This window comes from Polypterus senegalus, chromosome 8 (genome assembly GCF_016835505.1).
Source record: "Polypterus senegalus isolate Bchr_013 chromosome 8, ASM1683550v1, whole genome shotgun sequence".
NCBI classification, from domain to species: domain Eukaryota; kingdom Metazoa; phylum Chordata; class Cladistia; order Polypteriformes; family Polypteridae; genus Polypterus; species Polypterus senegalus.
Genome location: NC_053161.1, coordinates 90,908,267 through 90,926,407, shown reverse-complemented (window position 1 = coordinate 90,926,407; position 18,141 = coordinate 90,908,267). Strand labels below are relative to the sequence as shown.

The 18,141-nt window shown below is 37.9% G+C and overlaps 1 protein-coding gene across 1 annotated transcript in view; it reads left to right on the top strand.

Annotated features, from left to right (window-relative positions):
* prrt4 (proline rich transmembrane protein 4) overlaps positions 1-18,141 on the top strand; it is an 86,990-nt gene that overhangs the window by 46,592 nt on the left and 22,257 nt on the right. The window contains exon 3 of the mRNA XM_039761447.1: positions 13,406-13,495. Coding sequence (XP_039617381.1) covers positions 13,406-13,495 — 90 coding nt within the window. The remainder of the gene's footprint in view (positions 1-13,405; positions 13,496-18,141) is intronic.

The following is an 18,141-nucleotide window of genomic DNA, read 5'->3' as shown; positions in this document are numbered from 1 at the left end:
CGTACAGTCTATTGTCTTTTCTTCTTAACACAAAAATAATCCAACACTCTTCAGAAGTCTGTCAGCATGAATTATCTCATTATTGCTGGTACAGATCTCATCATGTAAACTTTTTCTCATTCCTGAATACTTAACTTCTCACTACATTCGTAATAACATGGTACAACACCCTAGTACTACAGATAAATCACAGAAATTCACTGTGAAATCAGGGTTAATGTTTAGCTATCCATTTCAGTTGAAAAGACTTTTGGCTAAAGACTTAGTTTTTTAGGTTTGACAAAATATCAGACAGACCTTCTGTTAACGACTTATTTTTGGCAACTTTTATCAAAGTTTCTTCTCCTGGTCACCTGCAATCCTTTCTTTTTGCCTTACCTTGCATTCAGTATAACGATCAACTGTTACTCATTGCTCCACATGTCCGGGTGTAAAATTCATCTGGTTCAGCTGCCTGTGTGGAGTTTGTATGTTTTTATTCTGTCTTTGGTGGGCTTTTGTTGGCAGCTGTTAATGTGCATGTGTTAATTAATCAAGTCTCTATGGTGGTCTAGTATCAGCCAAAGTTGATTCCTGCCTCACCTTTGAAGCCATCTCTCATCCTGCAATGCAGTAATCCGGTTAACAAGCAGATATTTTGGTATTATATACTGTAATTATATGAAGTAGTTTGGAGATTACACATTTTCCCTGTGTCTGTGTATTCTCATACTTCAAAACCTTGGACACTAGGGTAACTGGAAAGTCTAAATTGGCCAAGCGGAGGAATGTGTGGACTCCCCACCTAGGTTATAGTTCCACAGTAGACCCCTGAGTCCCATATGTCTGAATAGGCAGATTCAGAAAATGGGTGAGCTGAAATTTTTATACTGAAAAATGGCCAATGACTATTGTTTCAGACTTGCTCTTGAGTGTTGGAAATGAACAGTCGAAGTCATTTCCTAATCAGTGGGCAATTCCTGTTTGTCATTGATCTTATTTAATTAAGAGGTTATTTTCTGCTCTTGGTTTGTTAAGTCTGACATACCCAGCAATGAGATTCTTTTTTAATGAAATAGAAAAGACATCCTATATTATGAGCATGCGTGTGCGTTTCACTCGGTAACATTTGCTCTCTGATTTCTTAGCAAAGACACACACAGGTTTTAGTGGCCTTGAATGACCTGCTCTTCTCTGAAATGCCCATTTAAGCGAGTCTCTGTCAATATGAACAGATAACAACAGGAGGAGGAATAAAAATGAACTAACTGAAGACTCAGTCAGATTCAGTAAATGCGTCAGACCTTCAGTTATCATTGTTGCCTGAATTGTGATGCTTTGTAGAGAGCAGCTGACCTGAACATCTTAAGAGACTTGTTAGAATTCTTAAAAGATATGATTGCTGGAATAACCTCTAACTTTCTTGTGACCCTGCTCAGGATAAAGAAGGTTTAGGAGATGGATGGATGAGTGGATGGATGGATCGATGGATGGATATTGTGCATAAATATATACTTCTTTGCTTTGGAGTTTTCCTGTGGAAGTTTCGGCGTTGTGCTTTGTGCCCTACCTGCATGTTACCTTTTTTCTAATTATACCACATGCTGCTCTTTTGAATTTCACTAAATTTAATTAATTAAATTGAATTTCTTACAAAAGCAGGCTACACAATGTTTAGTTTAAAGTGTACAGATTAGAATGAGGGCAGAAACAATGTCTAGTTAAGGAAAGTTCTTGTGAAGGCAGCAGCTATCTTCTCTAACTATAGAAAATCTGTCCGTCTGTCTGTCTGTCTGTCCACTTTTCACGAGACTTAACGGATTTTTTCGGGTTTTTTTCAATAATTTGCTTGAACATACCAGTTGATTTTGCAACTTCTCTCATTGCATTAAGAATCATAGTTTGCTTGCAGCAGCAATATATTCGCGCTCATCCAAGACAGAGGCTGTGGGCTGAGGTCAGGGGGAAGCGTAACATCAGGAGTAGGGAGCTGGGCAGGACCCTTCTCACTGTTCTTTTTCACTAATACGTGGGAGGAGCTGCGGGGCACAGCTAGTCTAATAATATAAGAGTGAATCCAAAAGTAATGACAATTTGAACTTACACAGTAACCACATCGGACTGGACCTCATGTGATATAATATACTCATGATGGCTTATGGGTAATTCGAAATACACACAGTGCAGCGTTCTGCTGTTAGTTTAGTTGAAGCCAAGGTCAAATGAACATGAATGGTCTGTTGCAGTGATGCACCATTACTGAACAACGTGAAGTAGTGAGATTTCATTGGATAGAGGGAGTGAAAGTTGTTGAAATTCATAAAAAATAAAACTGTGCCATTGAATTAAACAATAAATTAGGCTGTAAATAATTCAACATACAGTATTTATTTACAAATTAATCTTTGCACCAGACAACTAAAAGATGGTAGAGATCATTGAAAACTGATACATTAGAATGAGAACAAGCCCACACTTCTGTTAATTTGTTAATAATTCAATTAATATACCAGAAAAATAACAGGAAGATGAGAAACTCAACACATAAAGATAGTTTACATAACTGTCAGAATTGTATCCAATTTTAACCATTACATTTTCCAGTAAACTGATATTTTTATTTTTAAAATGCATTTGTCCAGAAAGTGAAATATTCTCCAATAAGTTGACTGCACATTGCAACAGCGTTGTATTGTGTTCTACTTACTGCATGTCATACACAATATTATAAATATGCTGCTTACTGTTACTAAAAGCCGAGGACACAATCAGTCACCACACTTGATCTATGAGACTTGCATCTCCTTGCAATGCTTATTCACATCCCACTGCTAAGCTTTTGTAATTGATAGCAGACAAACATGACAAACAGCAGGAGGGGCAACAGGGGAAGCTGAGTGGTGAGAACACACAAGAAAGTTTTTATGGACGGTATGGGAGACAGGGATACAACAACCCTATTCATCCTACAGCTATTTACACTAACAAAGCAGTCCACTGGTTGGTACCCGAGCAGGACATGAGATCTCCCACAACCCTTTGCGTCCTGCTCATTTGCATGCAGACAGCATGATTAATTGGTGTACCCTGTTGCTTTCTTACATATAGATGTATTTATCGTCGTCACACTGCATGTGAAGGAAAATCAATCTTGTGTGGTATAAAACACTGCTGGAAACTTTAAAAATTTTGCCTGACTAAAACATCCTTCAACCACTTTGTTTCCCTAACCTTACTACTCTCGGAGGGAAGTTTTACTTCATGATTTCATATCTTCCTTGTTGCAGGCTTCTCTGCATGAATTAAAATTAATTGGCAGCCATGCCTGAGTAGCCTAGGAAACATTAATTACACTTTATTAGATTTGGCTCTTCCAGCATTCAAGTTGTACACAAATCAAAGTAATAAAAAATATATACGTATAATCCACTAATAGAAACTGATAAACTTCTTTTCTATCAGAAATAAATGAAGATGGATTGTCAAGAGTTAACAGAAAATGACTGGATTAAAGAAGAAGATGAAGAATTAGAATTATAACTTGGCAAAAAAGGTTAAAGAGTATATAAACAGACAGACAACATAACTCAGATGTTTGTCAATTTTTCTATTTATTATTTTTATTTACCCCACTTGGGTTATAATTCAATTACATTTTATTGTATTCTTTTGTATTCATTATGTACCTTTAAAAACCCTGAAAAGTTTCATTTCTTGAATGGGATCTCCTGGACACATGCAGTGGACCACAAACTCTGCGATTTAGAGCATCAAAAAATTGAATTCCCATCGAACCTGAGTCATTAATAATTCATGTTCTGTTCACCAAACAGTAGCCAGTGCTGCTGCTGCACAGCACCAAGGACCTGGGTATAAATCGCAGCCTGGTCTGGATGGATTTCCTTCAGGGATTGCCATTTCCTGCATATGACATGCATGTTAAGTTCATCGTTGACTGTGAGTGAATACGTATGTCTCCATGTAAGAGTGTGCCTTGTAAAGACATGAAGTCTCATATAGGAGTGGTGCCTGAAATGAATCCCAAGCTAGAATGTAATAGATTATAGGTTTATAGGCTTACTAATTGATAATACTTATTGGTAAAATGAATGGATGGGTAGATAAAACCAACTGTGGACTCTCCAAAGGTTGACTTTCTACCGGGATGCTGCTGACTGGAGTTTTATTTTTCTCTTCTCCATTGTCAGTCAGCCGTATATTAATAATTACATTGAGGGTCACTTTATGTTAATCCATCTGAAATTGCTGTTTCCTACAAGACAACAGATGCTTACAGATTTTTTGTGTATGTCCTGTGGAAGAATAATTTTTGGGTAGCATAGCATTCATCTTAAAGAAATAGCATACATAATAGCATGGATAAATGCAGGCATATCAGGAAACCAGATAAAGGTCAAGTGAACAACAAAATATACTGAAAGATGACTAAGAAATAGCAGATGTCTTGTAAAACAACCAGAATGGACAGTTGTTATATGCACAGAAACTTCAAAGGTGGTGGCTCAACTCAAAGGTATAAGAAGAACTAAAATATAATATGATAGACTTTTATTTTATACTAGCCGGCCCCTGTGGCTCTGTTGGCGTAGTAGTGAAACAGGACAGTGAGGAGGGCCCTGCCCGGCTCCCTACTCCTGATGTCATGCTTCCCCCTCCCCTCGGCCTGCAGCCTCTGTCTCTGATTAGTGCAAATATATCACTCCTGCAAGTGAACTATGACTCTTAGCGTGATGAGAGAAGTCACAAAATCAACCGGAATGAAAAGAACCTGATTTAAATCCGTTGTTGTCTCGTTCACTAGCTAAGCGGAGGCTGATGTGTGAGTGAGGAGGGCCTCGGCCCACTTTCCTCTGCCTGCTGCGTGTCCCTCAGATTTGCGCAAATAAATCAGTACCGCAAGTGAACTATGATACATAGCGCAATGAGAAAAGTCACAAAATCAACCAGAATGTTCAAGCAAATTATAGAAAAAAACCCAATCTAAATCTGTTAAGTTGTTATCTTGTTCACTAGCTAAGCGAAGGTAAGATACGCCCTGAGGCTGGCGCTTGAGTGAAGAGGTCCCCGGCCCACTCTCCTCGGCCTGCTGCATGTCTTTCAGATTCGCGCAAATAAATCAGTACTGCAAGCGAACTATGATACATACCGCAATAAGAAAAGTCAGACAAATTAACTGGAATGTTCAAGCAAATTATAGAAAAAAAACCTGATCTAAATCCGTTAAGTAGTTCTCTCGTGAAAAGCGGACAGACATACAGAGAGACGTTGGATTTTATATAGATATACATGTAGATAAGTTATTTGGATGTAAACCAACGAACCAACCAGAGTAAATGTATGCATTGATTGACACTGTAAGTAAATTCAATAGTTTATAAAATGAACCTCTATCCTTTGTTTCTCTGATCATTCTGACCATGCTGTAAAAGACTGCTTTTTGAAGAATGCTCCCTCCAAGGCATTTGGTTGAGGAGTAATTAAAAGATACAATGAATTGCTCTTCTCCTGGCTGATGATTGATTTGTCCTGTTAGAGGATGTTTCTTTCTTTGATAGGATGTTGAATTTCTACAACAGTCCATTTTGTTATCTGTAAAATTTATATGCTTTTTACAGCACTCTGAGCTTCTACTCAGTGAATTAAATTAAACTGATCGATCAATATGCCTAGTTTGAACAAGCTTGTTTAATAGTATGTCCTGCAATTAAGTTTTGTCCAACCAAAGCTAGTTCCCAATTTGCACCCAATGCAGAGCAAGCTCTGAACCTCAGCACCTGCATGTGTACATAATATTCCAAAACCTGCTTAATCCATACATCCATCCATTATCCAATCCGCTATATCATAACTGGGGGACTGCTGGAACCAATCCCAGCCAACACAGGGCACAAGGCAGGAAATAAACCCTGGGCGGGGTGCCAGCCCACTGCAGCTGCTTAATCCAGAGCAGGACTAAACTGGCATCACTGGATATGCTGATGCACTCACTGACTCTCAGCTACTCATTCATTTAATTTAAAGTTACAAGGTTATTAACTGCATGTGAATGTCTTTGGGATGTGGAAGAAAAACAGGAGTATCTGGAGAAAAACCTCATAAAGCAGTTGTGCCAGTGCCTTGCCAGGCTTTTGTTACTGCATATGTGTGTTTGAAAGGTGAATGGAAAAATAGGATATCGGAAGCCTGGATGTAACAATTATTGATATATTCTTGAAGCTTCACAAGTTCTTTTTATTTCATAGCTCCTAAATATTCCACATCTCTCTCTCATTTATATTTTTGTTGGCATTTGTAAAATAATCACTCGTCTGCACTATGTAAAGATTCATTATTCTGCCCTTACCTTCAGCTGTCTGTGACCAAGAGTGCACCAATAGAGGCCTAGATGAAGGTTAGTTGGTCTTGAGGAGGCTGAAAGCTCCACACAGAGGCCAAAGGACTTTATTCTGCACATGTATTTGCTCTTGGTGTGTTCATGATGGCGTCCCACCTAACAGTGGTGGCTTACAAAAAGATTTAAATCCTGATCATTGCTTTGCAGTCTCATACATAAAACTCACATGTCATTTAAAAAAAAGAAGATATTTTTGGGTTGAATTACAACCAGAAATAAGAGTTGAGGGTGACGCAGTGGTAGCGCTGCTGCCTCGCAGTTAGGAGACCTGGGTTCGCTTCCTGGGTCCTCCCTGTGTGGAGTTTGTATGTTCTCCCCGTGTCTGCGTGGGTTTCCTCCGAGCGCTCTGGTTTTCTCCCACAGTACAAAGACATGCAGGTTAGGTGCATTGGCGATTCTAAATTGGGCTTTGTGTGTGTGCCCTCCGGTGGGCTGGCACCCTGCCCAGGGTTTGTTTCCTGCCTTGCACCCTGGGATTGGCTCCAGCAGACCTTTGTGACCGTCTAGTTAGGAGATAGTGGGTTGGATGATGGATGGATAGAATAAGAGTTGAATCAATTCAATACAAAAACTGTTTTTACCTGTTCATTACAATATTTGTATTATTTGGTGAATTTTCTATGATTAGAAACCAGAAACAGAAGTCATCGGAGCTTGAGACCTCGCTCTGGAAAGTCCATCCACCATTAAGCAGCATTGCTAATACTAAGCCTTGTCCATTCATTTATTCATTTGAACAATAGTCAGCAAGATTGCGTCCAGTCCTCTGTGGTGAGTTCACTCGGGTCGATGCTGTTTTGGTCATCCATGTCAGATAAGCATTAATCCTTTGTGAATTTAGCCAAGGTGTTGTGTCATGGAAACCAAGACTGTGAGAATTCACAGTTCTTAAGTAATAAAAAAGAGTTTTGAAAAAGATACTACATTAAGTAACATTCTCAGGCTTGTTTAATCCATCCAAGGGACCGACTCCTGTCAGCACTGAGCAAAACCAGTCCTGGACGGATCACCAGTCTATCATTGGGCCCATTTATGCACACACACACACACACACTCATAATGGGGCCAGTTCAACCTGAAGTGCTCTGCTTTGAGAGAGTCATGAGGGAAACTGGAGTACATGGGGAGAACTGAAAAAGGTAAATTCATAAAGCTTCTCACAACCCAAACGCTTCAGTAAAGAATTTCAGAGGTGCTTTCACAATCAGCCATGTTAGCTCACTTGTCAGTTTTCTCAACGCACTTCTAGACGGGTCATGGAAGGGCTAAGTGGTCATTTATTATCAATTGTGCCAAAGCTTTTTTGTTCTTCTCTTTTCTTTTGTCATCTTTGGTCTTTGGAGTGTTCTGTATCTTCACACAAAAATTAACTCATGCTCTTTTCAGACATACTATTTTTTTGTACTAATTTTTCCTTTATTTTATAAATTTTTGGTGACTCATAATATCCTCCAGTATTATCGTAATGGTGTTATTGTAATGAGATGCAATCTCCTTGGCTGCAGAAATGAGGTATGGTCGCTTAGCATGAACGCTATAAATGTAAACTTATTTTCAGAAAGCAAGCACCACAACATAAGAAAAACAAAATGCATGTGGATTTTCACCATGTTAGGCCCTTTATCTAAACTGTTTTAGCCCTAAAACCTCTTAGGCCAATAGCAGTATGAAATGGACACTTCTCGGTCCACTACAGCCACATTCTTTTCTTACTCAACAAATAGGATTGTTAAATCTTAATAAATAATAACATGGAAAAAGGAAAAAGAGTGACTTTGGATAGATAGATAGATAGATAGATAGATAGATAGATAGATAGATAGATAGATAGATAGATAGATAGATAGATAGATAGATAGATAGATAGACAGTGAATGACATGACATATCATTAAAAGGCAAAGAGAGGTAAAAGATGCTTTAAGAAATAAATACAGATACATTTTACTTACCTTTTCTTTGGCTTTCATTTCTTTCTCTATGTCTTTTATTTTAAAGTTACAGGAATGGGAAACACATTTAGTAAAACACAGTAGTTAAATTGAAAATTGATTCCATTAATTGCTGACTTTGTATATTTTTTTTACCATTTGAGTTGGCAGCCTAGCATTATAACAGAACATAGCTTAATCGAACAAACAAAAAGAATATCACAAGAACAACAGGGTGCTTCAAAAACGGTCCATAAAACTCAGCATTCAACCCCCAACTGAGAGAGATTTACGACTCGAGAGCCCCCAAGGGTTCTTTGTATAGGATTAAACAGCACATAAAATAAGAAGATTCAGCACTAGCCCATGCATTACATTAACAATTTCTAGTTGAAGTACAGAATAAATTCGGAATAGAACCGCCTAAGTGCTCCTTGTAATCTATGTGTAATGTATGTAGTATGCACTTATACATATGTGCTCTGAGAATTTCCAAACATTTTGAGGTGAGGAAGTTCTACTCACTGATCATCGTGCTGAAGAGTGGCGACGTGTTACATGTTGAGTAGCACATGCAAGTAAGAATTTCACTGTACTAAGTACATGTGACAATAATGGCCCGATAAACTCTATAAAGGGAAATTAGATTTGTTTTTCAACTTGAGATAATATAAGTGATCACTTTCCCAATGAACTATTGAAGATGGATAGGAATTCTTTGACTTGAGCAAAATAAGTCTTTGTTCAAATAGTCAGGTATTGGATATTACAATTGACTTTTCATGGCACTCTGTATACTGCAGTTAACGCATTAGAGGTGGTCATAAATTCATTGCCATCTGAAAGATACCATATACAAAAATAGTTAAGTGTAGGACATTCTCAAAACCTGAGGCCTAGTGACGCAGGCACTTCACGATGCTGAATTGCGATTCTTGTTACAAGTGCTGACTCAGACACATTCTACGCAAATCAATAAATATAAAATGTTAATATCTGTCTGCCAAGCGACTATATTTACATATTTGGTTGATGCCCTTATCCACAGTGAGTTACAACATTGGAGATACAATTGGTTACATTTCTTTTGTTCTACCAGTTGGAGGAAACACATTTGAAGTGACTTGCTCATGGTAACACAGTATCAGTAGCCTTAACAACTACACCATCCTGCCTACCTTACTTGTGAACTAATGGGATTAGAACATCAATCTTAGTGTTAATTGAAAGGTTATGACCTGCTCTGTTCTGGAAGTGCAAAATATTTTAGACAGTGGCAACCTTGACCTGTAGTCATGTGCTTACAGAAAAGAGATCAAGAAGCCAAGTGATAACCACCATGATGGCAGAAAGAAAAAGAAGACTAGCAGCATCTTCTGAGTGTGAAGCACATTGCACAAAGTGATTAAATGATGAAGTAAGAGAAAGATACAGAAGCATATAAACGAGCGAGGAGTAATCCTGCATATAGAAATTTTACATAGTGGCAATATGGTGAGGGCAAAGTGACCTGTGCTCATGTGATTTTGGCAACTTCATTGAGAAACAAAGTAATAACTACTATAATGCAGAGAGAAAAAAAGGGCAGCAACATCTACTGAGCCAAGTAAGTGATGAAGAATGAGAAAGAATAAGACAACAAGATTCTTAACCACACTAACAAGCAAGAGATCATCCTGAATATAGCCTGATATGTTTTGGAAATTGTAAGATTGTAGCACCGGATGGACAGAAAAAGTATTGTAATAAAAGTATGGTCCTCACAAGCCTGTCTAGTGATAATCCCCCAGCACATAGGTGTTCAGAATTCATAATCAAGCATAAGTATTGTTTTTTAGTGATCATCAAACAAGTTATAGTTACTATAATGGCAAAAAGAAAAAGAGCAGCGACATCTGCTGAGCATCAAGCAAGTCACAGAAGGAAGTTAAGCGAGAAAGAACAAGAAAGAATAAGAAGACAAGATGTCGAACCATATTAACAAGCAAGAATTAATCCTAAATATTGAGCATTTGAGCAGCAAACAAACACGATAGCCAATAGGCGTGCAAGACAAAGCCCAGGGATACAGAATGCAAGAATACCCCAGAGACAGAAGATCATCAAATAGTCAAAACTCCTGACCATAGGAATGTGTTGCTGTTACCTCCTTACCTCAATGTTTCTGTGATGACCACTACTTAGCAAAGTTAAATCAGTAATGTGATCAGCGTCAAGCATATTTTTTTAATGTTGATTGCCAAAATAGAAAAAATCTACTTGGTCTATGTGAGGTGCCAGAAGTAATAATTTCGGAGGAACTGAAAGAAGTATCTATTTAGAAAACATAACAGGAGCAGCCAAAAGAAGAAGAAGCATCAACAGCTCCTTATCTTTGACTTGGTATTTATTTGCATTTTACTTTAGGATGGTATATCTGTGTGTTTCAGTAGCATGTAAATAAAATGAATACATGAATTACTTCCATGAAGGGATCTACAATATGAGACTTCTTGAGTGCAGAATATCACATATTCACAAATGGGTATAACATTTGGAGCAATTTAGATCGTATTGTGACCAAACCATGGATCTCAGGTGCACACTATCCTGGTAGATATAATCAGTACAAGTGAAATAATCCTAATTTATTTAAAGGACAATGAAGCTTAAAGCGTAAAGATGGTTATCATCATAGTTCATAAATTGTAATGTTCCTGATTTTTTTTGGCACTCTCTAATAGAAATGAGTAGGCCATTAGCACCAATGCTGGCACGCTGATACTGGACTGGCACGTTTTGGGCCTCACTCTGGTTTGCACAGTGGATCCATGGTGGGGGTTTAGTTGGATAACTTGTGGTCTTCGTTCTAACATTTTAAACACTAAGCCACATTATCTGCTGAAACATCCATGAAATTGATATGGTAATTAGCAAAACTATTTGAAGTACACAGCATTACATTTTCTCCCCATAAACTGAATTAACATATCATATAATATATAGAATATGAACAGTTTTTTACTTGTCCTGTTTCATAGATTAGGTTCTTAACTTGTTACAGAGGAGTATCCACCATAAACCTCAGAGACGAGGCACACGTGGTCTTTGTGGTCTTAATATTTAACGTGAAAGACTGGCCTCCTGTTGACAGGATCATTAAGTTCTCCTAATGATCGAGCTCTTGTAATCATCTGGCACAGAAGCCTAATGCATTTCCTGGGGAAGTAGGCACTCAAATTCAATTGAGTTTTGTATTCAGGGCTGTGTCTATAACTGTATATCTCAGTCGGCCTTGTTTTTCTGACAACAAATGTTATTCTAAGAAACCGCACTTAACCTTTAGCCAATACCACTCATGGCTGCAAATCTGGTAGCTAGCTAGGCAAATCAGCTTTTCTGAGTAGTGTCACATAGCTCAGCAGGGTCCTCCTCAGATCTCTTCTTGCACTGATAAAGTGGGTACAGTATTCAGTATGACTGTGACATGCAAGCTGAATACCCTTGTATTGTGATCAAAGCATAAACATTGTATTGAACTGGATGCCAGGTGTAGGACAAAACGTAAAACAACAAAAATAAACTAGTAAAAGTTGCTTGATATGTAACCTTTAAAAACCCATTTAATTAGGGTTGCTGGGGCACAAAGGCAGGAATCAGCCTTGGATGGGATGTGAGATTATTGTAAGACCCATTCATGCACACACACATTGGGTCCAAATTGGAATCATCATTAGAACTGGATCTGGACGAGAGCAGGCCATTTGGCCCAACAAAGCTCGCCAGTCTTATCCATTTAATTCTTCTAAAAAAAACAGTAAGTCGAGTTTTTAAGGTCTCTAAAGAGCTCTTGTTCTTAAAGCGGATGCCAATAAGCAAAAGTATACACCAGGGTTAACTATAAGATTAGTCACCCTTACACTATTTTAAGATTAGACACCTCGTCTAAATTTGAAGATTAGGGACCCTGGTGTACCTAGCCTTACCAGAACCTTGAGTTCAGAGTTTGTAGTAGGGGTAGGCCAGTCTAAGTGGCGTCCGGTTTTGGCATCCTCTTTTTTGAACAAGACCCTTCTAAAGTCCTACTGTCTGCCACACTACTTGGCAATGCATTCCATGTCTCTACGCTTCTCTGTGTAAAATCCAATCTACTTAACCTTCAAATCATTCAAAATGTGGTAAGACAAAAAAAAAAAAACAAACAAACGTACACAGAGGAAAATCCATGCAGACAAGAAGAAAACAAACCCTTGGTGTGCATCTTACAAAGTTTAGAGCAGGGGTCCCCTACTCCAGTCCTGGAGGGTCCCAGTGGCTGCAGGTTTTCATTCTAACCCTTTTCTTAATTAGTGACCTGTTTTTGCTGCTAATTAACTTCTGTTGAATTCATTTTAATTTTTAAAAAGATTTGTTCCCCTGAATGTCTTCATCATTTCTCTGAATTGCTTCATTTATTTCCTTAAACAGAAGTGAAATGTAAAGTGAGTGAGCCAACAGACGACCAACTAAGTCAGGGCCTCAAACTCCAACCAATTTCACTCCAACCAGTTGCTTAATCAGGCATTTAACTCACTCTTTAATTCCATGGCTTGTTGCTGCATTCATTGTGCAGTAGCAGACGTTTCTCTTTTCTAAGAGCACTCGTAAAATGTTTTGAGGACCTGAGCAGATCAACTTTCCTGAGACCTTCTTCTTTCTTTATTTTCAGATATTGTATGATGGTCACAGTTTGCTGGTCCTATTTTTGGCTTATTTTGTATCTCACTATTGTTTGGCTTCTAATTAAGGAAAAAGAAACAATTAAGGGGTCTGAGTCTTCAATAGCAAGTTAAATGAAATGAATTCAAAAGCAGTTAATTAGCAGCAAAAACAGGTCACTAATTAAGAAAAGGTTTGGAATGAAAACCTGCAGCCACTGTGGCCCTCCAGGACCAGAGTTGGGGTCCCCTGGTTTAGAGCAATGCAACTTTCCAGAATTCACCTAGTTTAAAGTCTGAAGTGCTTTACCTGTACACTGCTTTCTTTATGTGTGCTTTGTTCTTCTACGGAAATAGCTTTTGTGTTCTTTGTTTTTTATGTACATCGCTGGCTTGATGATGAAGGTCAAACCAATGGGGACCAAGAACAACAAGGACTATTAAGTCAAGATGGCACTGTCTCAACTTCACAGAATCTGGAACTGTTGACAGCAGGTAGGCAGCAAAATATAAGGTATAAAAGAAAGACAAAGAACACAGCCATCATACATACATTTACACTTGTACAAATAAATATAACATTGAAAATGACACATATGGTGAAACATTAGATCAGATATATTTGATATAAAAATTAAACCCACATCAATACCTGACTGATGATTGCTGCAAAGGCTAACTGTTCATCTCATGATTTAAGCCTGTGAATGTTTATTAAAATTGAGCTTATTTAAAAGATTAATAGCAGTTCAAATGAAAGAGTATTTGAGCAGGCTGCTTTTTTATGCTCGGAGCACTGAACCTGTGACCTGATAGCAAGTAATGTAATTGAGAATGTAGTGGATGAGTCCTCTCTGACAAAGTGCACTCGGCTTTCTGTAATAATTGCTTGATAAAAAAGGTCTGTGATATTGGAGCATGTTAATATTATTATTTCATATTATTATATTATTTTGCTCTATTTTACAATTTGATTTATTCTGTTTTTATGGCTGACTTCTAAGATTTCCAAAGCAGGCCAACAGAACATAAATAAAGACAGACTCAGAACAAGATTTACAGAAGACTGACCTAATAGAAGGAAGGACTTTGCTTCCTTAAACAGTCGAGCCACTGCTGTCCTTTTATGCAGATGACTTTTTCTGTATTTTCATTAAAAGTCAGTTTTCAGACAGAAAACATACTGTATAAAATGCTTTGCTACATTACATCCACTGTTTCCTTTAAATTTTATTATTACAATGATAATGGGAGAGGGTCTCAGCATTTTTAATTTTCTAATCTCCTTTGTCATTCTATTATTATTATCATAAAAATAATAGTGGTAATAGTACTTTGAATCAGTTCTAATTGTCCTTTGACTTTACTAAACACAAGGTTCATATACCCAGAATTCTCAGCAAAGCCAAATATCATCACAGCTGATGAAACCATGGTAACCAGAATATAGTTAAAGGAACACAATGAGAACATCTGTATATACGACAATATTGACCAGATTAACCTATGAGCATATAAACTCAAGACAGAGAACATGCTACTCTTGGTCACAAAAGCTGTAAGTCAAAAAAATAGGACATGACATCTTACGTCAGATGCAATACATGGAATCAAATCCACCAGAAGAATAATAATATGTGCAGTAAACAAAATGGAAGAAAGGGTATTTTTCTTGGTTCTCCAGTTTTCCCTTCAAAAACCCAAAAGTCTACATATTAGGAAACTGACTGTATAATTTGTCATGTGATTTAATGGCGCATCTATCCCTGACTTGCGATCTTCATCGCTGGAATGGGCTCTGGCTTAGTGCAACCCTGAACAGCATTAGATAGATAGATAGATAGATAGATAGATAGATAGATAGATAGTGTGAAAGCTAGGGGGTGCCACAAAACCCCAAACACGAGCACACAAGACAGTCTCCGGTTCAAACAAAAGCACAAAACACAAGTTGCCTTCCTTTCTCCCAGCTCTGACTTGAATAGACAAGGTGGCACAGTCCTTTTTATTGATCTGCAGTGCCCTCTTGCACCACCCCAGGATGGCAGCAAGACTGAATTACCGGACTCCATTTCCCGGTATTATCTTCTGATGTCCGAATGGGCACCAATATCCAGGGTTGCTACCACCTAACCTCCTGGGGGATTAAAGGCTGCCAGAGACAGTCCTTTACAGGTACTGTAAAGGGAAAGGAAACTTCTTCTCTCCCGGTTGGGACACCTGTCTTTCCACCTTGGGCTCCCCTTCTGAGTAAGGATTCTTCCACTCTCTTAGCTGAATGGTAGTTACAACACATAGATAGATAGATAGATAGATAGATAGATAGATAGATAGATAGATAGATAGATGAATTGAATTCTCATCTTAAACCATTTAGAAAACTTTCAGTTTATTTGTCTGCAATTCAAACATCTTACATGCACACTTCAAAATGACACCCCTCTCTGGCCTAATTATTTCCAAATAGGATGCCTTTTCGCTCATTTCCTGACTTCAAGAAAAGTGTTTGTCTTTTAGAAGTGCATAGGAGAGGATCTCATCTTCATTTTTCTCTCTTTACCATCAAAGCACTGTTTCTTTTTCTCTTGTGTAGTGTTCTGAATCTCTTTATGCCTCTGTGTGTCCCTGCACACACCATTCCTATAGAATAATCAGACATTTAATTTGTTCCAAGCGAGATAATTTTTGGGGACACTCTGACTATGATTATTAATGTCTTCAGGCCTGTTGCAGCCATATTTAATGTTTACCAGGGTCAAATACTGTATTTCAAGTCTGACAGCCATTATAAATATTTTCCAACAGGCGGCCTACTGCCTCATAGCTGAAGAAGCCTTAGCCTGAATCCCAGTGTCCATGTGGTGTTTCTGTAGGTAAACTGGTGATTTTAAATTGTCCCAGTGTGAATAAATCTGTGCATGAATACTGCATGAATACTGGATGGACTGGTGACCCATCTGTGTTGGCTCCTGCATTGTGCTGATGCTGTCAGGTTCTATTCTAGTCTATTCTAGTTCTAGTCACATCTCAACCCTGAGTTGAAGTTTAGGTTCACAAAATCAAGAGTTATCTCTAGCCATCATTAGTCCACAACTCACATCTTTCCAATGGGTTATTTTTTTCATATATTTTTTTTAAAAATCCTCCCATTTACCCTTTTGGAAGTCTGTGGGCACCACACTGTTTATCTTTCCTTCAAAGTCATGCTTTTATTTTTAGTGATGAGTCATCTGCTTCCCTAACCATTTTAACATAAGATTAAAATAAATTCCTCACACTTCCTGATAATTACATTTTCCAGTCACAAAAATCTCCTTTACATCATAAATTTCCTTAAATGTCCTGTTCTATTTGTAGAGTTTATATAAATTCATTTCATGGTACCATTTTGCCTGTGGCTGAACACTTGGGCATAACGTTTATCCACCAATCTGTTTTTATATCTGATTATCTTTGGGAAGACTCAAAGTAATGAGAAGTCAAGCAAAATGACACCTTTTATTGGCTAACTAAAAAGATTACAATATGCAAGCTTTCGAGGCAACTCAGGACCCTTCTTCAGGCAAGATGGAAATTCAGATGACTAGGAAGTGCACAGCACTGATCGTTTGTCTCATCACACCAATGACGTTAGTGCCATGTACCTTTGGGTGGCATTGAGTAGCATCATTGAGGCATTTACTGCTTGAAAACCGCAATGGTGTTGGAAAAAAGATGCAAAATGTTTGAAAGCTTGCATATTGTAATATTTTTACTTAGCCAATAAAAGGTGTCATTTTGTTTGATGTCTCACTACATTCATCTCTCCCTGCATCTTAACTCACTCTCACCCCTTTTTCTACCTTCACTCCTCTATTTAATACTCATTCCATCTCTTAGCCCTAGCCTATAAAAGGTGTCATTTTGCTTGACTTCTTACAACATACCTAATGGATAACACGGTACAGTGGCTCCCCTTAAAACAAAAGTGATCAAAGCACATAGAAGCTCTCCTTGGTTTAATGAGAACACTTGAGCTCTTAAATTAGAGTGTTGAAAACTGGAACGCAGATGGAGAACAACAAAGCTACATGTTTTTCAAATTGCATGGACAGAGAGTGTTAATAAATACAAAAAAGCTCTCTTTAAAGCTCGCTCAGAATACTATTCTACAATAATAGATAGCAATAATAAAAATCCTCAGGTACTGTTTAGAACAATTGCTAAATTAACAAATGGGAATTCAGATCAACAGTTCAAAATACCAACAGATGTTAGCAGTACAGACTTTATGAACTTCTTCAATGAGAAAATTAAAAATATAAGATCTCAGCATCACAGTACAAACCACATACTAGCTTAGCAGACCCCGTCTCACATTGCATTCAGCACTTTAGTAATTTTAATCCTGTAACTGAGGAGGAAGTCTTAACTTTAATTTCTAAAATGAAGCCCACAACTTATTCCCTAGATCCAGTGCCAACAAAACTAGTAAAAAGTGCAATCGATGTTCTTGCAGCGCCTATTCTAAACATTATCAATAGTTCATTACTGCATGGCACAGTACCTGATGCACTAAAAGTGTCAGTCATTAAACCATTACTTAAAAAGTCAGACCTAGACCCACACATACTAAATAATTATAGACCTATTTCAAATTTACACTTTCTCTCTAAAATACTAGAAAAAGTAGTCCCAATCAGCTTCAGTCATACCTTACGCATTACAATTTATTTGAGAAATTCCAGTCTGGTTTCCGCACTGGTCATAGTACAGAAACGGCACTAACGCGGATTGTAAACGATATCCTCTGATGAAGGAAACTCCACTGTAATTATGATGTTAGACTTAAGTGCAACATTTGACACCATTGACCATTCTATTTTACCGCACAGGCTAGAAAATGATGTTGGCCTAACAGGCACCGTGCTTGCTTGGTTTAGTTCTTATTTATCAAATCGATTCCAATATGTACAGAAATGTGCTGACAGTACTCCATCATTATACACACAAGTTGAATATGGTGTCCCGCAGGGCTCAGTACTGGGACTTTTCACTTTACATGCTTCCACTGGGATCTATCATTAGGAAAGAATGTTAATTTTCATTCGTATGCAGATGACACTCACCGCACACCCAACCTACCTGGAAAGGGGTCTCTC